General features: G+C 38.8%; 2 protein-coding genes and 1 long non-coding RNA gene across 3 annotated transcripts in view; 2 read left to right on the top strand and 1 right to left on the bottom strand.

Moving 5' to 3' along the window:
- clcnk (chloride channel K) overlaps positions 1 to 11,297 on the bottom strand; it is a 15,786-nt gene extending 4,489 nt beyond the window's left edge. Inside the window, exons 1-16 of the mRNA XM_079803174.1 lie at positions 9,270 to 11,297; positions 9,017 to 9,148; positions 8,681 to 8,809; positions 5,875 to 6,014; positions 5,690 to 5,767; positions 5,490 to 5,565; positions 5,232 to 5,357; positions 4,936 to 5,020; positions 4,692 to 4,793; positions 3,802 to 3,886; positions 3,533 to 3,697; positions 3,345 to 3,414; positions 2,125 to 2,229; positions 1,790 to 2,006; positions 1,483 to 1,616; positions 1,149 to 1,219 (exon numbers count right to left, since the gene is read on the bottom strand). Of these exons, the coding sequence (XP_079659300.1) occupies positions 1,149 to 1,219; positions 1,483 to 1,616; positions 1,790 to 2,006; positions 2,125 to 2,229; positions 3,345 to 3,414; positions 3,533 to 3,697; positions 3,802 to 3,886; positions 4,692 to 4,793; positions 4,936 to 5,020; positions 5,232 to 5,357; positions 5,490 to 5,565; positions 5,690 to 5,767; positions 5,875 to 6,014; positions 8,681 to 8,809; positions 9,017 to 9,148; positions 9,270 to 9,447 (1,893 nt within the window). The 5' untranslated portion in view covers positions 9,448 to 11,297. The remainder of the gene's footprint in view (positions 1 to 1,148; positions 1,220 to 1,482; positions 1,617 to 1,789; positions 2,007 to 2,124; positions 2,230 to 3,344; positions 3,415 to 3,532; positions 3,698 to 3,801; positions 3,887 to 4,691; positions 4,794 to 4,935; positions 5,021 to 5,231; positions 5,358 to 5,489; positions 5,566 to 5,689; positions 5,768 to 5,874; positions 6,015 to 8,680; positions 8,810 to 9,016; positions 9,149 to 9,269) is intronic.
- On the top strand, positions 1,996 to 5,609 carry LOC307117923. Its single transcript, XR_013815477.1, has 4 exons — positions 1,996 to 2,107; positions 3,541 to 3,674; positions 5,249 to 5,365; positions 5,451 to 5,609. It is a non-coding gene; the product is annotated as an uncharacterized lncRNA (long non-coding RNA).
- On the top strand, positions 8,196 to 18,910 carry hspb7 (heat shock protein family, member 7 (cardiovascular)). Its single transcript, XM_079803173.1, has 5 exons — positions 8,196 to 8,804; positions 14,043 to 14,927; positions 15,798 to 16,633; positions 18,177 to 18,310; positions 18,396 to 18,910. Exons 3-5 carry the CDS (start codon positions 16,462 to 16,464, stop codon positions 18,573 to 18,575), a joined length of 486 nt encoding a protein of 161 aa, XP_079659299.1. The 5' UTR covers positions 8,196 to 8,804; positions 14,043 to 14,927; positions 15,798 to 16,461; the 3' UTR covers positions 18,576 to 18,910.
- Positions 18,911 to 19,711: the final 801 nt, after the last annotated feature.

Raw genomic sequence — 19,711 nt, forward strand, 5'->3', positions numbered from 1 at the left:
ATAAAAAAAGTAAAGTCTTCCTTCTTCTGATAATTTGGTCATCATTTTCTTTTTTCCATAGAACAAAGAAAATGCATAGTGATCGTGGACTGTCAAGTTCAACTGCAATTTAGCTTGATTCATTATTTAAAACATAGGTAGTTTAAGATTTGAACCTTGATCTCATTGCACTAATTCAAAACAGTAACACTAGAGCTGTCACCATTGAGACTGCCCCTGATTACCACCTGAGGGCACTCCACCCCGGACTATCATTCAATCAAAGACTACATTACCCATAATCCTTTGCCCAGACTCATCATCACTCATTGTTTACACCTCTGTCTCATAACCCCGCTTATCTCACCCTATATACAGTAAGCCTGGTTATCTCAGTCATTTTTTGCGAAGTCTTGTTTGTTGTTATACTTCATTTCTGAGCGGTTTCCCTGGTTTATTGTCTCTTGGTCTTGGATTACTTGCCTGTTCCGTGGATTACCCTTTTCTCTCCTGTCTTCTGCCTGTTTGGACTGCTTGCATGTGTATGACCTTCTGCCAGTTTCTTGATTACGATTGTGGATTATCCTTTAATAAAGCTGCGTTTGGATTCTCAGCCTGTGTGTCTCAGAGCAGTAACGTTACAAGAGCTTTGGGGCCTGTTCCACTGTGCAGCTTTTTAATTGCTAAACTTGCACTAGACGTTTTTGATCGTTGTGGCATGTCTCACTGCTTACAGTTGTGTAATCGTGTATAGTTACCATTCATAAGATGTAAAAGTTCACCTTGTATTGAAAACTCTTTAATATTTCACTCACTCTCATGTCATTCCAACCCTGTATGACTTGCATGCTTATGTGGAAGATTTTGCACGTATAATGAAAGTCAATGGGGCCCAAAACATTAAACCCTATTCCAACACAGTGGTATGCAAAAAAAAAAAAAAAAAAAAAGTTTTTTTTTGGGCCAGTTTGTGTGAACTGGCCCAAAACATGGCAAAGGCAAAACTGGCACTGGTGCCACTTTTTAAAAAAAGGAGAATGAAAAAACAGCCCAGCTGAGAATCCAGCCTCTGATTTGAAATGCTTTAATAATTCTTTCGTTATTTTTCATTATTCTTTCAGTAACTGCACAAATCCTGTTATGACTCAGCACATTACGGGTTCAATTACCTCATTTCTATGCTCTTGCTGACACTCCCGCAGCTGCGATTTGTTGATTGTTCCCAGAAGAATAGGGGAGTCTGGGAGACAAGAGAAAAAGTAAATGGCACGGCTAAGCCCAAGCCTCAGACTGTCAGCCTCGTTTCATTCAATGGTACCGTCATTGTACTGTACTGGAACATTATTTTTAGGGTGCAGTCTTGAGTGTTTCTCATCAACACAATCATTTGGCCTTTGGCCCTTATCAGCACGCACATTTCACTCTGTCAAGCACCGAGGTGTGTGTTATTAAAGTAAAGAGGTGAGATTGTGTCTTTGCACTGGTGATAATAGTTAGGCTCACCGTGAGAGTCCACCACAGGAACTTCAGTGTCTGTGCTGTCGTTTAGGATGCGCTGCGCACTCTTCAGTGTCTCTGTCCTCTTCAGAACGGCTCCCGCTGGGACCACAAACTGCTTGATCTGAACATTGGCCAACCTGCGGGAGAGCATTCACGATGAAAACAATTTACTATCCAGCCATCACTACCTTGATGTCTCCCCAGAATCTTGTTTTGCACGCAAGGCTGTGTCATCTCAAGAAAAATGAAATGTAATTTCAAGTCATAACATGGTGGAGCCTGAAGGCAGACGAGCAGATAGTTTACTCACTTTGGACAAGCCCGGATGAGAGATGGCAAGTGCGGGAGCCGTTTAATAAGGGATAAGCCGTCGTAGAAAGATGGACGGTGCTTTGCACGAGCCACTGCGTTGGATACCAGCGTAGCAACCAGTGCGGGGACGGCGTGAGAGCATTGGCCGGTCATTTCCAGAGCCAATAGGGCAGGAGAGAGAGTGTGTGTCACAGCCCCAGAGAAGGCAGCTGCTCCTGTACACACACAGAATATGACCCCATCAATACATTTAGACAGGCCTTATCGTCTCTGTGAGCCTGCAGTGTTGATAATTCTCCTTCAGAAAATTGACAGGGTAATAAGATTGTTTACCAGCTAAAGCATAGCCGCCCGGGTTAATCAAACTCTTTGTTGATGAGATTCCATCTGAGAGCAGATAGGCCGAGCACTCGCCTACCAAACGCCCCACTGCAGCACCTAAAACAGAGACAATTGATGTTCCAATGGGGCTTTTTTCCTCTTGGTCCACTGGATTTATTGAAAACTGTATATTTAAACTAATACATTATAAAGTATTGCTAACTACATTTTGACAACTACAGTATTACATTTTATTTATTTATTTTTAATTGTATTATTGTTATTAATATTATTTTTTGTGTATTTGGTTCAATATTTTATCAATTTTTTATTATCCATATATTATTTAATCAAATTTTAAAGGATTAGTTCACTTTTAAATAAACTTTTGCTGATAATTTACTCACCCCCATGTCATCCAAGATGTCCATGTCTTTCTTTCTGCAGTCGAAAAGAAATTAAGGTTTTTGATGAAAACATTCCAGGATTTTTCTCCATATAATGGACTTCAATGGGCTCCAAACGGTTCAAGGTCCAAATGACAGTTTCAGTACAGCTTCAAAGGGCTTTAAACGATACCAGACGATGAATAAGGGTCTTATCTAGCGAAACGATCAGTTTCTGCGAGAAACCGAGCAGTATTTATGCTATTATTTTACCTCTTCTCAGACGAACGTGATCATCTCTGAGCTCCGCCATAACTTCCGCTAAATGAGGTCAAAATACGAGCGTGGTCATAGAGTATACGTAGATGCCTCATTAGCGCTTGCATGGATCAGAAGAATGCTCGTATTTTGACCTCACTTAGCGGAAGTTATGGCTGAGCTCAGAGATGATCACGTTCGTCTGATAAGAGGTAAAATAATAGCATAAATACTGTTCGGTTTCTCGCAGAAACTGATTGTTTCGCTAGATAAGACCCTTATTCATCGTCTGGTATCGTTTGGTATCATTTTAAGCCCTTTGAAGCTGTACTGAAACTGTCATTTGGACCTTGAACCGTTTGGAGCCCATTGAAGTCCATTATATTCTTTTCGACTGCAGAAAGAAAGACATGGACATCTTGGATGACATGGGGGTGAGTAAATTAACAGCAAAAGTTTATTTAAAAGTGAACTAATCCTTTAACTACTTTTATATACTATTATATTTTTATTTGATTATAATAATAATAATAATAAAATCCAATTATCATGATGCAAATCCCATGGTATGATGGCCTCATTACCTACCGTAAACAAATACTGGCATGAAATAGCCAGCAGGTAAAGGCAAAGTACAAGCCACGACCAACAGCCCAACCTTACAGAGAGATGTAAGAAATAATGAAATCTGTTAATAAGCTGCTTGTTGAAGAATTAAAAAAGGTTCTCATTAACACAATGATAATTGTTGCTACTTAATACTCGTTTTATTTTACCTTTGCAGCAATGAAAAATCCTAGCGTTTGGAAGTAACTTCTGCCAGGTGGGTTCCATGCCTGCCAGAATGTGTTCTGAGGCTCAGGCAGGACAGAAGCATTCTGGGAAACGGTGTACCAGGAATTACCATCTAACAGTGAAGTAAGCAGTTGCTTCATTGTAAGCTATTAGAAAACAAAGCAAAATTTTAAGTAAATAGAAAACATGAACACCAGAGCACCAAAGATTTGACGTACTTCCAATTTTTCAGAAATAGGCCTATCCTCACCTCAGCAGCAATGAAATGTCCCGCTGAGTGATAAAACGTAAAGCAGGCTAGGAGAAATGCCACAATGGCTGAATAAAGGGACTTTCTGAATATGATTATGAATACAAACAAGAGGCAGCTTTAGGTTAGATCAAAACAAATATCTTCAGGCATCCAATCAAAAGATACATATTTTCTGTCGACATACAGTGGGGTCCATAAATCTTGAGACTGTTGGAAATATTTAAACATTTAAACCTGGAAATAAAATATTTTAGGATTGTAAATGTTGATTATGAATTTCTCAATTCATTGTACAATGGTTAACAAATTTATTAGACCTCCTGTCTTAAAGAGATATATTTTAGGAATCTGTCAAATACTTGTTATTGTCATTTATTAGGCAAATAACAAACCGAAACAGCTAAATAGTCTTTATTCAAACTTAATAACCAAAAACATAATATTTTGTATGGTGTCGTTTGGCCTTGCATTTCATGCTGGCATTGCTTTTATGGACACACTTTTCCATGTCTCTGTTGTTATTGACTTCCAAATAGTTCCAAAAATGTTCCTAAAAACTTGTGCGATCTATCTTTGAATACACAAAATCCCAAATTTGTTCAATAGGATTCAAGTCCGGACTTGGCCAACTGTTTCTGGTGGAATAACTATTACAGAAACATAAAAAAGGATTTTGGTAATCACCAATTCTGTTAATTTATGGAAGATGTGGCACAAACCTTACATTTGATTGGTGGTCTAATAAATTTGTTAAGCACTGTATGTATGTATGTATGTATATACATACGTATGATATGAAATTGTCTGCGGGAATACATTTTTCATCTGTCTGAATATATGTTTAATATATATATAAATTGTCTGTGGGAATAAATGTTTCATCTCACTCTGTTGCCAGAAATCTGCTGATGGGCTTGTTTGTTTTGACAAAACGCAGAGCCCAGCGATGACAGAATAAGTAAATACAGCTGAGAATACTGCAGAACAGCCTGAATCAGAGGAAAACACCATTAGAATATTTACTGCTTTGTGAATTTTAATAATATAACAAATCCTGTCCCAAAAACACATATGACTAATCAGTATTTAACTTATGACTGTCCATCGCCAATCTGGTAATTGAGAACTTACCCAAGCAGAGCGAAAATGAATATTTCAAAAGGCTGGTAAGGCAGGTCGCTAGAGAAGCTGGTTTTAAACAAGGCCTGGATTGTTTCTGTGCACATGGATCAAAGAAAAATTTCATCATCTTTCTCATATATCTGTCTGGCTTCTGGTGGTGTGATACTTTCAGTTCAATCATATTTAAATTCATTAATACCAATTCATAGCTTCCCATGAGGCTATCTGGCGGTCTTGTGGTGGATGAGATGACTACAAAGAGTAGCATCCATTAGGGGGCGCTGTAGGTAATGTAAACCTCTCACCTTGATCTCTGCTACAGACAGAGAGCAGCCTAAAGGTGATTGCTCCACACGCCGCAGCAAAGAAGCAGGGACAGTAATCTCTGACTGAATAATGAGTCCCCATCACCTCTACACTGAACAGAACGCCTGTGATGGTAAAACAGAGATAAACATTCAGGGAAAGGTCAAGTGACAGACAGATTGACTGATGAGATACATTAATGACTTTGTGTTTTTTAGTACTAAAGGATATCACAGACCACGGTGACGTCAACTCACCGCTGACTGGAGCCCCAAAACAGCTCGCAACGCCCACTGCTGATGCCGCAACCAGCATTTCTCCTTTAGCTGCTCTCTGAATGAACGGAGCCACAAGAGTCATTAGCATAAGTAGCCGTCTATACAATTTCCATCTGGTTCTCATAATGCAAAATTAAAGTGGGCTGCATGGTTAATTTTTTGCAGTGCAGTTCAGCTACCTGCTTTCCACCACGACAGGAAACATGCAGGCGAGTCATGAAGGCACCGACCATGATCGATAAATGGACAAATGGACCCTATTGAGATAAGTTGTATTGCAAAAGGACAATATATTCAGACATCAATTGATGGTTAAGCTCCACATCCTCATTTGACAACCTCATCATATAAAATTGGTTCTTACCACTTTGCCGAGAAACACTGTGCTGCCTGAAGCTAGTGTGCATATCAGGCCAAACAGTTTAGCAAACAGATTGGAGAGGGACAGGTAATCTGGCATGTCCATCCCTAAGAGAATAGCTCTCGCCTCAGGAACACCAGAGCCTGAAGGGTCAAGTGAGAAACATCATGCATATTCAAGTATACCAGACAACCCTTCTCAAGAAATACTTGATATTTATGATTGTGTCTGTGTTTTCCCAAAGCAGTCATCTCTGTCACTGACAACAAGGCTTTTCCAGCAGATGCATCATGCCCATTCAAAACTGATTTCTGAGCCAAGTGGGATATATTCCAATTATATTTATTCGTATTTAATAATATATATATACTTGAAAAAAGTCCCTGTTTGGATTTTAAATAGGCAAATGTTTAAGAGTCCATGATTGGATAGTTAATGCAGTGATTATTATGTTTCAAGCGTGTTGGAACAGTTCTTCTAACCCTAACTGAGGGAGTGTGTAGCTTTCCATTTCTTAAACAACCAGGAAGACACATCAAGGCCATATTCCAGGATGATAATGCCAAGATTCGTCAGGCTCAAAAATTGTGAAAGAATGAATTAACATCTTTGAGTCCAGACTTTAAATTCATTGAAAGTCTTTGGGATGTGCTGGAATAGACTTTACAGAGTGCTTGACTCTTGCATTGTCAATACAAGAACTTGACCAAAAACGGATGCACATCTTGTAAATAAATGTTGTGATGCCATTTCAATAAATTTTTGGTCAAGATCTTAAGGTTAGAAGAACTGTTGCCATACATACATTATATTGCCAAAGGTTTTGGGATGCCTGCCTTTACATGCGCATGAACTTTAATGACATCCCATTCTTAATCCGTAGGGTTTATATGGAGTTGGCCCACCCTTTGCAGCTATAACATCTTCAACTCTTCTGGGAAGGCTTTCCACAAGGTTTAGGAGTGCGTTTATGGGGATTTTTGATCATTCTTCTAGAAGCGTGTTTGTGAGGTCAGACACTGATGTTGGACGAGAAGGCCTGGCTCGCAGTCTCCGCTCTAATTCATCCCAAAGGTGTTTTATCGGGGTGAGGCCAGTCAAGTTCCTCCACACCAAACTCGCTTATCCATGTCTTTATAGACTTTGCTTTGTGCACTGGTGTGAAGTCATGTTGGAACAGGAAGGGGCCATCCCCAAACTGTTCCCACAAAGTTGGGAGCATGAAATTGTCCAAAATGTCTTGGCATGCTGAAGCATTAATAGTTCCTTTCACAGGAACTAAGGGGCCAAGCCCAACCACTGAAAAACAACCACACACCATAATCCCTCCTCCACCAAACTTTACACTTGGCACAATGCAGTCAGGCAAGTACCGTTCTCCTGGCAACCCCCAAACCCAGACTCGTCTATCGGATTGCCAGACAGAGAAGTGTGATTGGTCACTCCAGAGAACACATCTTCACTGCTCTAGAGTACAGTGGCGGCATGCTTTGCACTGCACTTGGTGATCTAAGGCTTGGATACAGCTGCTCGACCATGGAAACCCATTCCATGAAGCTCTCTACGCACTGTTCTTGAGCTAATCTGAAGACCACAGAAAGTTTGTAGGTCTGTAGCTATTGATTCTGCAAATTTGTGCGCTGACCCCACTCTGTGATTTTACGTGGCCTGTTGTTCCCAATTGCTTCCACTTTGTTAATAGCACTTACAGTTGACCGTGGAATATTTAGTAGTGAGGAAATTTCATGAATGGACTTATTGCACAGGTGGCAACCTATCACGGTACCACGCTTGAATTCACTGAGCTCCTGAGAGCTCAGGAGCTCAGCTCAGCTGACCTTTGGCCATGGAAGTGATTGGAAGAACTGAATTCAATGATTTGGAGGGGCGTCCCTATACTTTTGGCAATATAGTGTATAACATGCTAGAGACATAAGAATTACTGCAATAATGAGCCAATCATAGACTCTTAAAGCTACACTGTGTGATATTTTCCCCCATCTAGTGGTTAAAAGGTATATGACCATCCAGTGAATATTAGTTTCTCTTCCACTGAATTTACGGGTATGTCCCTCTTTGGCTGATGTACTTTCAAGATGGAGGGGCAACATGGCGACCCGCATTCGAACCCCTTACCCGTATGTATTTTCTGTGGCATATTATAAACTTACGAGAATACTTTATTACTTGAAAGAAGTAAATATACATTAATGAGCACATATATTTTTGAAAGAACTAAGTGTTTTTAGCTAAGAATAAACAAAAAAAGTTACACAGTGTAGCTTTAAGCATTTTGTCTATTTACATTTTTTTGGCCTGGCAGTATATAATAAAATGACTTGTTTGTCTAAAACGCTGTGACATATTTGCATGTATAAATTTGACCACTCCAGTTGCGCTGCATCTTCTACACATGCATTAAGCAGATATTTTTCCATATTATAGGATTTATATATTTTGTTAGGAATTCCAATTAACAACTTTCATGAATGCATCTGATGCTTTCAAGAATATGCATTCTGCATACAGATATTAAGTCAAACCAACAAGCAAAATAGGTGAATTGATGTAGTTTTTATTTCAAATAGGCCTACACTAAAGATTTTTGTTGTTGTTGTTGTTGATTTTATCTCATGCATCTACACGTGATAAAGCACATAATATTTTAATCATGGATTTAAATAATTATAATAAATAATCTAGGATGGACCTACTCTATATAAGCAATTTATACAATGGCAAAATTTAGATAGAACTAATTGCAATTTTTCTTTTTACAATGAAAAGATGTGATGAGTATCTAGCTGACCTGCAGAGAATGGGCTGATGCTATGGGCGAAGCTGGTGGACAGAGCACAGAGGCAGGCTGGGTAAAGCGTCCAGCAGAGGAACTGCAGCAGGTGATGACCCTTCAGACAACGGTACAGCCATTGGTGAGCTAATAAGAGAGAAGGACATGGGCCGAGGTTTAACAGTGTGTGAGAAATAAAAGAGAATCTAAGGTCAAGTCTGTTTTTGAAAGACCTTGCCCCACTCAGCTGCTGGAATGCTTCAGTGCTCAAACAGTTAGCCCAACTGACCCACCTGCATCTTTATGTACATTTTGTACTAACCATTTTTTAAGTGACATGGTGGAACCGCTCACCATTCAGCAGCTTGGCTACAGTCATGTCCATGAAGAAGCTCATTAAAGCGGTGATGATCCCTAAGAGGGCATAACAGTACCACTCCATGCTAGCAAATGACACCAGAACCTTCTTCACACATAGCACACACTCTGCCCAAATGCAAAGCACAAAAATTACAGTTGTTAATTATGATGGTTTGAGTTTACAGCATTGAGGATTGATAGTGATATTATCGATGACGGGGAGGAAATTGCAAATGATCCACCTCACCTCTGATGCGTGACCGCGATTGTTGCCAGGGTCTCAATGAATGCTCATTAGAGCTGATAAGCTTTTCCTCCACCGTATCTGGGTCTGTCTTATCTTCATGTGTGCACTGTTCTTCAGTTTCTTCAAGATGCTTTACATTTACACAAATCTCATCCATTGTCTGAAATGCAACATGCATGCTCTTTGTGTCACCATGAAATTAAAATGGACAATTCTTATTTTTTATGGAATATTGAAGTACTTGTTATAAATGCACATCATGTGCAATCATAAGCTTTCATCAAAATAACGTCCCCTCCCTCTTGCAGAAACATCTCTTGTGATGACGTGTTTACTGATACGAGGGACAACGTGTCACTCGCATGAGATCACACCAATAGCAAATCACAACGATCCAACTATCTAATCAATTCCCGATGGACAAAATCAAGTCCCACCCTACATTTGTTTTTAGAAGTCGTTTCACTCGTATATAGGCTACATCACAATATGGAAGAAAAGCTTCATACCGACTTAAGTGCAATTTTACAAAAAATTATCACACGTCGCTCTGGAATTCTCGATTCTGATTGGCCAGTCGTGCCATCTAGTGTTCTGATATTTCACAATTTTCTGTCATCCATGGCAACACTGTTTCAGACTGCTCAGCCGTTAACTCCGCTATTGTCTTCGCATAACTCTGTGGACTCTTAGCTTTAAGGTAGGGTAGGTAGCTAGTGTTGAAAGCATACAATCCCACCGGCCTTTCAGAGTGCCTCCAAAGCTACGCCTTCTTCAAAACACATGAACGCAAAAAGAAGAGTTTGCAAAGCGTCACGAGACGAGAGACGACATTAAACTACCTGTCTCAAAGCACATAACATTACAATAATAATGTACATAAACAACTTAAAGAGCACTGACCTGTACCACCTGACTGCTGCAGATTCATTTCAGCGTTGATACGCATAAATTCGAGTCCTGAATCACTCAGAGTATAACGGCACAGGTTTACATCTCTTCCAAATTTCACTAGTTATGGCGGGAATGAAGCATAAGCTCCTTATTTTGGTTCAGGAGGAACTGTAAAAGGTGGCGGCTGTTTGTTTGTGGTGCTCGGGTGACTGACGTCTGTCTAACTCTGCATAGCATGAAACGTGCTTATGACATGTGATAGGTGTGCGGAGGTATGGAAATGCATACGTTGCAGATAGGACATCGTATCATTGCATTCGGACCGAATTTAGACCGCTTAACTTAGTGATTGGTATCAGGATGTGAAGAGACTTCACATCCTGACCAACAAATATTTCTGGAACAAATCACCTACCCTGACTTTAAGTAAAATTATATTGTAAAACCACACAATAATTTGTACTCAAATCGTTGTTTCATTTCCATGCATTTATTTCTTAAGTAAATCTTAGTAATTTTCGACTGACTGTGCACATTATTCCTTATAATGACAAGCCAGATAAGCTACTTAACAGATAATCCCGAAATATTGCGAATGATTTAATGTCAAACTAAAGCCATTTGAAAACTAAAATATAAAGTTTAAAGAGAGCTCACCGTTCTGCCTGTTGACTCATTCCACATGAAAGAACGTTGAGGTCAGTTCGACTCTTTACCCTGGCGTCGCCAGATGTAGCATGAAAGGAAAATTAAGCTTTAACTTATTTATGGTGCACGTCCTCTGCTGCTTTGCCTCTGGGCAGGCACTCAGTTGGAACAATGCAAGATTCTTTTTTGTTTTCTCTGAAATTCATTTTGATTTCACAAATGTCATTTGGAACATAGCTCATTGTGGCCTTTTGGAACTTTTAATTTGGTGGTTAATGAAATGACCTGTGATGTGTTATGAATCTTTGCTGTTAAGGTCGCGAGTGCAGAAAGTGATAGAACCCGACTGACCTTTAGAATTGTCATCGGTACTCTTATAACACTCACTCGCCCTGACTACATTTCTTAACAGGTGAAAAGAGCAGCATGAATTCAAAAGTGTACCTAGCGTTTCTCATGTTTTGCATAATTTAGATAGTGATTGCCCCCTTATATGGTCTCTATTTGAGCATTGTTTCATTAACCTTCAAGGTGAAAGCAATCACACACACACACACACACACACACACACACACACACACACACACACACACACACACACACACACACACACACACACACACACACACCAAATCAATGTCACGCACAATAATTGATTCACACATAATTTCCAAAATCACATAGCTGTGGTGGAAATACTTCATTTTATAATTTCATTATGCATCAGTGGATTCCATTAATTTATTTCAGAGCATAAAAACAATGCATCATTCTGTATTTTAGCTGTTATTTCCTGCCCTGTGGAATTTATATCATAGTCACGATTATCAGCACTAACTCAGACAATAAATTGATCTTTTCAAACAAACATCAAGATGCATTATTCATTTCCTTGTAGTTCACACACGAAGGCAAACAGTAAAGCTATTGTTGTTGCACATGCTCATATAATATCCCTAATGACTAATTTAGCTGAGGGCTTGCACAGCTTCTGCACTCTGAAAACACAAAGTAATAAATAACAATGTTGTGTCCTTCTATTTTGAATTCTTTTCTACAACTTTCTTCCATGATCCCAACAGTGACAAAAGGTGAAATTTCAGCTTATTTGAAATCTAAAACTCCCTGATCATTTTGGAATTGTTTTATCCCCATTGACAGAACCAATCTGCTACTCCCAAAGGAGTGACTGGATCACAGGGGGAATATGCGTGAAATGTCACAATAATAATCCTTCCCTCCCTCCATGACTGATGAGCAGCTACCCTCTGTCATTCCGCATTCTGTTCATTTTCCCTGTCAATTTCCATTCGTTTTTCTCAGATGGGTCCAGACAGCCGTGAATGCAAAAAGAGAATATATTGACTGAGGCGTATGGATGCCACCAGGCTATTTAAATGCATTTTCTTTCTCATCTCAGCCTTTACTATTGTATGATTTGTTTTGGTACTATAATTTGAGTCTCTATTTTGTGTATTTCTAGCTGCATTGTTTGTTTCTCATGTACTTGTACTCAGCCAAACAAGCCATTCACATTGAGCGACAATGATAATCCTATATTATGTAATGATCAGCAGCTGAGAAAATCACAGACAATAACACAACACAACCCCTCTCTGAGCTTCCATGTATGTTTACATATATTGCAGTGGTCCTTGAACCTTTTTTTAGTCCAAGGACTCTCTGTATATTGTGTAAAGTTGCAACATGTGTACAGTACTACCGACAGTAATGTATTTACATACTTTATGACACTTATGGACAATGAACAATGAAAGCCACAGGTGAAGTGAATAACAATGATTTTCTCTTCGTCACGGCACCTGTTAGTGGGTGGGATATATTAGGCAGCAAGTGAACATTTTGTCCTCAAAGTTGATGTGTTAGAAGCAGGAAAAATGGGCAAGCTTAAGGATTTGAGCGAGTTTGACAAGGGCCAAATTGTGATGGCTAGACAACTGGGTCAGAGCATCTCCAAAACTGCAGCTCTTTTGGGGGTGTTCCCGGTCTGCAGTGGTCAGTATCTATCAAAAGTGGTCAAAGGAAGGAACAGTGGTGAACCGGCGACTGGATCATGGCGACCAAGGCTCATTGATGCACGTTGGGAGTGAAGGCTGTCCCTTGTGGTCCAATCAAACAGACGAGCTACTGTAGCTCAGATTGCTCAAGAATTTAATGCTGGTTCTGATAAAAAGGTGTCAGAATACACAATGCTTCGCAGTTTGTTGCTTATGGGGCTGCATAGCCGCAGACCAGTCAGGGTGCCCATGTTGACCCCTGTCCACTGCCGAAAGCGCCAACAGTGGGCACATGAGCATCAGAACTGGACCACAGAGCAATGGAAGAAGGTGGCCTGGTCTGATAAATCATATTTTCTTTTACATCACGTGGATGGCCGGGTGCGTGTGCGTCGCTTACCTAGGGAACACATGGCACCAGGATGCACGCGTGCACGCAAGCCGGCAGAGGCAGTGTGATGTTTTCGGCAATGTTCTGCTGGGAAACCTTGGGTCCTGCCATCCATGTGGATGTTACTTTGACACGTACCACCTAAGAATTGTTGCAGACCATGTACACCCTTTCACGAAAACGTTATTCCCGGGTGGCTGTGTTCTCTTTCAGCAGGATAATGCGCCCTGCCACAAAGCAAAAATGGTTCAGGAATGGTGTGAGGAGCACAACAACGAGTTTGAGGTGTTGATTTGGCCTCCAAATTCCCCAGATCTCAATCCAATCGAGCATCTGTGGGATGTGCTGAACAAATAGGTCTGATCCATGGAGGCCCCACCTCGCAACTTACAGGACTTAAAGGATCTGCTGCTAACATCTTGGTGCCAGATACCACAGCACACCTTCATGGGTCTAGTGGAGTCTGTGCCTCTACGGGTCAGGGCTGTTTTGGCAGCAAAAGGGGGACCAACACAATTATTAGTTCATAATATTATACCTGATCTGTGAATTGTATATCTCAAATATGTATTAACTAAATATTGGCTTATTTATCTCCACACACCCTTGTGTGGAGTTTATGTTTATTCATACTATTACAAAACCGTCCCCTGAGGACAGTCCAATGACATCCATAAACCAGTTGAATACTTGTGAGGATATCAAGTGAACTTTCTGAAGTGAACTCACTAAGCCTGAGGACAAACTGTGCTAGTCGCGATTATACTGTTGACTGATTAAATGCTCTGTTTCTCTCTGTTTCTCTCTCTCTCTCCAGCGCAGAATCAAATTAGAAGAGCTGCATTGGTGTCATGACACATGCTGATAGAAGTAATGTTGACTTTCTCAGCTAGATTTAGACAATCTTTGAAAGTGTTTAAAGTGATAGGGTACACTACATGCAACCAGATAGATTTGAAGTTCTGAACACAGGCTCCAAAGAAATGCTGTCTATTATTTAAAAAAAATACTTTAAATGCAATTAACATCTTAAAGTCAAAGAAAAGAAAATTCTGTCATCATCTACTCACCCTCATGTCATTACAAACTGTATTTCTTCTGCAGAACACAAGATGATATTTTGAAGAATGTTACCCAACCCCTTTTGGTTTTCATTGTATGGACAAAAAAAAGCACTGATACATATCTTAAATATATTTTTTATGCTCCACTGAAGGTTTGAAATAAGGGTGTAAATATTAAATAATAACATAATTTTCTTTTTTTGTTGTTGAGTGAATTATACCTTTTAACACTATAGGGATGATATGGGTACTAAATAAGTTATCAGCTGATAGATTTTTTTTTATTTATCAGTATTGGTCATATTAGATATTTAATAATTGCGTTTTTACATTCAGATTACCTTTGCTGTCTAACACTCACTTAAAGGGGTCATGAACTGAGAATTTAAAATTTTCCTTGAGAGGTCATCATATAAGAATATCCTGTAAGTTTCAGAATTGAAAACTTCCTGGTTAGCTTTTATTGTAACCAAGCCTAAATGACTCGTTGTGGAAAGACCGCCTCTGCAGAAGAAAATCAACGGCTACTTCATCACTGCAACTTTGGCCCCGCCCACTGGCGTGTTAGTGAGATGACAAGGAGAGAAGAGCCATACAGGATCCCTGGGCTAAAAATAACATTACCTTCCAAAGGATCCTAATGGTATGAATGTGGTTATTTTATTTCTTTTCAACCATGTGAACTTCTCAGTTGAACATTATTAATTTGTATGTGATACATTTCACTGTGGATTCTTTGGTAAATCAGTCGCAATTTCGGCACAGGCTTTGCAAACAGACTTTTACAATATGGACTCGACAGTAATGCGACAACGCAAGTAACCGTGTTAATTCTAATGCCTGATCTGTGACCAGTGATTTCTGAAATGTATTTATACATGTACAGTCAGATGTTCTTTGTCTGTGTGTCAGTAAATCAACCCAGTGACTAAACGGTCAACTTCACATTGTTTCTCTTAGGAGGGTGAAAATAATAATAATTTCAAACTGTGATTAAATTATATATAGAAAGCGATCAAAGAAAGCTTAATTTACAATCGCTGGAGCTGTCAATCAAACAGCGCAAGTTTATCAGTGACTAAGTTCTGGACTTGCACCAAAACTCCCGTAATAATCAACAAATCTCTTATTTACATTGTAGTTGCACTGTTAGTTATGATGAAAGCATTCGTCTTTATTTGACCATAGCATAAAAATAATTATTGACTTATCGGCATCTGTTTGAAATATATCAGTGCATCCCTGTTTTAAATAACTCATGAAAAGGAAACGGAAAATACATGCAAATTCTGTAATGAGGAGTAAACACTAAAGTGTCTATTATTAGCAACTCCCCTCCAAAAACAAATGCCTTCTAATCCGTTTTCCTAACGTCATCCATCCCTCAACGTCACTCTCTCATCAAAATTCCTTCCATCTTTCTGTTAATCCTCAGTTTGAAATGTCATTCCTCAGCATTGTTGTTTATGTAGAGATGAACACCCTCAGGATCTGTGTTTACTGTAATTTTCAGATTGACAGGCATTGCAAGCCTCTGACGGCTGCATTTGTAAATCATGGCAAATTGCTGTGGATGGCAGGCTGGAGAAAAATGAAAAAATGGATGGAGAGCACACAGAACGGGAGAGAGGAAGGGGACAGCTATTTCAGGGAGTGAGTGTCTGGAATGCCAGCTGTTGACTCACCCCCCCTCTGTATCTCTCTCCCTTTCCTATCTTTGAGTCTTTGTCAGAGCCCCTTTCTCAACCTCAAGCCCTCATCACACAAAACTTTTCCGACCACAGAGCCCCTCTCCCTCGCACGATAATTATAGCACACTGTCGTCCTACAATTAACACACACACACACACACACACACACACACACACACACACACACACACACACACACACACACACACACACACACACACACACACACACACACACACACACACACACACACACACACACACACACACACACACACAGAAGTAAGAACTCTCAAGCTAGACCCACCATATAAAAGACAGCCAGACAGACAATAGCCACACTAGGGAGACACAGCTAATACAAACAGGCTTGAGAGTGGATTCATACCATGTTTTAAAAAGGGCATTTATAAACTCTGTGCTCGCTGTATTAATCCAAATCCCTGACTGGATATCAATTTGAGGCAAATAAACCATCTACACACTAATGAGTGCGACCAACTCCTCTGCCTACCGATCGGAGCGCAGTTACCACCAGAAATCATCCTCCTCATCTTCATCCACAACCTCAACAAACCCATACATGGAGAAGAGCCGGGGACTCTTTACTGAGGACTTTGGATCTTTCATGTGTCCAAAAGATGCTTTGGGATTTCCAAGTGAGTTATTGAGATTGGTTCCAGTTCTTTATGGATCTATAAATCCTAATGTATCTTTATCAGTTTTAACTCGTTAAACATTTTTGTTTTCTTATGAGAATATTTACTGTAAATATTCCCATTCCAATTACTTTTAATGACTATATAAAATAGTGGGCACTGACTGTACAAATGTATTTATGGTTGTATATGAATTTCAAAACTGCATGAGACATTTGACTGTTTGTCTGTGTGATATGTATGTGACAGGAGATGTATTTAATATTCACAGTTGCATCTTGGTATGTGTAGAAGTATGTGTAAAAAACAACAGATTGTTCACATGTGCTATACAAGGGCACCTGGGGGGCAGAGAAAGGGTGAATTAGGGAATGTTTTGGGCCAGAGCCAGTGCTGTGACTTCACTGTTGGGGAATGACTCGACTTAGCGCGAGGGCGATCTGTTGCTGAGCGTGATATATGGTTATGAAATTCTAGTCTGAGATGCATCAAGGCAAATTTTCACACATCATTAGAGAAGGATATTAATGCACAGGAGCGCCCATTTGTAACATAGTGGTGCTTGCGTAACAACTGAGTGTATCCAATACTCATTGCTGCTTTTAATGAACTCTCTGATGGTCTAGAATTTTTTAATATTTAGTTTCTTCATCGGAACGGTATGGAACTTGGGGACTTTTGTTTCACCTGCTATTTGAACACACAACAAATTTACAATAATAAGGACGATGGATAATGTCAAAATAAATATCCAAATGGAAAACCTAATAAAAGTAATTATGTCTGAAAACACTTCAATAAGCAACTAGTGAAATATAGATAGATAGATAGACAGACAGACAGACAGACAGACAGGCAGACAGACAGACACACACACACACACCATTACACATGATTTTCTCCCACCAGCTGACATCTTCCTTCCATGAATTGGATATAATTGAATATTGTTTTTCTTCTAATAATTGTATTATTTCATATAGAAATAAATGGTGCATAATTTAGAGGTAAATATTGCCCAATATCATGAAATCCCATAAAAAAGTAGTACATTCCTTTCATTAAAGAAAAAAGTTTTGCTTATTGTCTTAACCCATAAGTGAGAAATACCACAGGGTTAATACTTTAGCTGATAGTTTCGGTCACATTTAATATGCATTTGTAGCATGAGGTTGTCACTGAAAATAAAGACAAAGTAATAAATAAATTTTGATTTGAGTTTTCATTTATTTCATAATCTTGGCTGTTTTACGCTCCAACTAAGAAAATGATGTAGTCAAAAAAATCTAAAACAAGACAGTAATAGACCTATTAATATATTATGTAATTTTTTCCCACAGTCAATAAATGAGACGATGATGCCAGATAAGCTAGTATGAAGCAAAAGAGTCCACAGTGTGATACGAGAAATATGAAAGTAGCGACGCCTTGGATGACAGCGAATATTAGGAAATATCAGACCCCTGGATGATGCGATTGATCAATCAAAATCACTTGTGTAATATATATCAGATATCACATTAGATTTTATGTTTTCCTTTAGGCAAAACAGGGACAGTGGGGAACATCAAAACTCTGGGAGACACATACCAATTCACAGTGGATGTCCAAGACTTCTCACCTGAGGATGTGATAGTCACCACCTCAAACAATCAGATTGAAGTTCATGCTGAAAAGGTAAACAGACACAGGTCTCTGTATAATACAACTGAATTTTCAGAATATATCATTAATTCCCTTATGTATGCATTTTGTTCAACAGCTTGCTACTGATGGAACAGTGTTGAACACTTTTACCCATAAATGCCAACTACCAGAGGACGTGGACCCCACCTCGGTCAAGTCATGTTTAGGGGCTGATGGGACTCTCACTATAAAAGCACAGAGAAACACTGCAAAACTAGAGCACGCACAGACGTTCCGCACCGAGATCAAAATTTAGATCTTTCCCCTCCTGCTGTATCTGTTTCCCTGTGATAAATGACCTTGAAAATATAGTTACTTAGTCCTGCTTTGTCATTCCTCCATGACCTTCTCTCGTTTCCTCTCATTAGACTTGGATGGAATTTAATCTTGTCATATGTATTCAAAACATTCAAGACAAATGCACTGCTAACGTTAATTCCCTGCCAACTGCATATCACCTTACAATATACATACAGTGGGCTCCAAAAGTCTGAGACCACATTGAAAATCTGTGATTAAAAATGTAAACTTAAAAAGAAAGAGAACATTTGGAAATTATACAAATTATATATATATATATATATATATATATATATATGTACATATATATATATGTACATATATATATATATATATATATATATATATATATATATATATATATATATATGTACATATATATATATATATATATATATATATATATATATATATATATATATATATATATATATACACATATATATAGGCCTATATATATAGGCCCTATAAATGAATAAGAAATGTTTTCCATGAAACTATTTCCATGTCACCAATTAAGTAAACAAATTTGTGACACTATTCATGTGTGACTCTTTGTTACATTTTCTTGGTTTCATTGAAGCTCACAATAATTTTTTCAATCTTTCTCAAATTATGCTAGAGAACATGATCCTCTTTGACAAACTTGTTGAGTTAACTTGAATGCTGCTATCACTAAAGGAAAAAGGACAAACCAAGTACTAAGATATTCTTGAAAAAAGTAAACTTCTCACATTTTTGGAGCCTACTGTATGATAAACAATTATAATGATTTATGGAACTCATTCCCAAATGGTGAGAAACCTATTCATTAAACTGATTGCTATTGTTATCAAAAGGTACATTTTCTAAATGTAAAATTGTTGTGTTGTGTGATTAAAACACTACTTAAAACATAATAAAACCAGAACAACTTTGATGACTATTTTGAGCTTGTGAGTCAGTGATTTGGTTTCTGTCCACTTCCATTAAAGTGGACATCATGAGCAAATGACAGGAACTCTATGTGTGCCTAAGTACTTATTCTACAAATAGTCTGCTGTTATTATTCAGTCTTAGGCCTATCATCTACTATTTTTATGCTTAATGTCA

This window comes from Gobio gobio, assembly GCF_949357685.1.
Source record: "Gobio gobio genome assembly, chromosome: 21".
Classification (NCBI taxonomy): Eukaryota; Metazoa; Chordata; class Actinopteri; order Cypriniformes; family Gobionidae; genus Gobio; species Gobio gobio.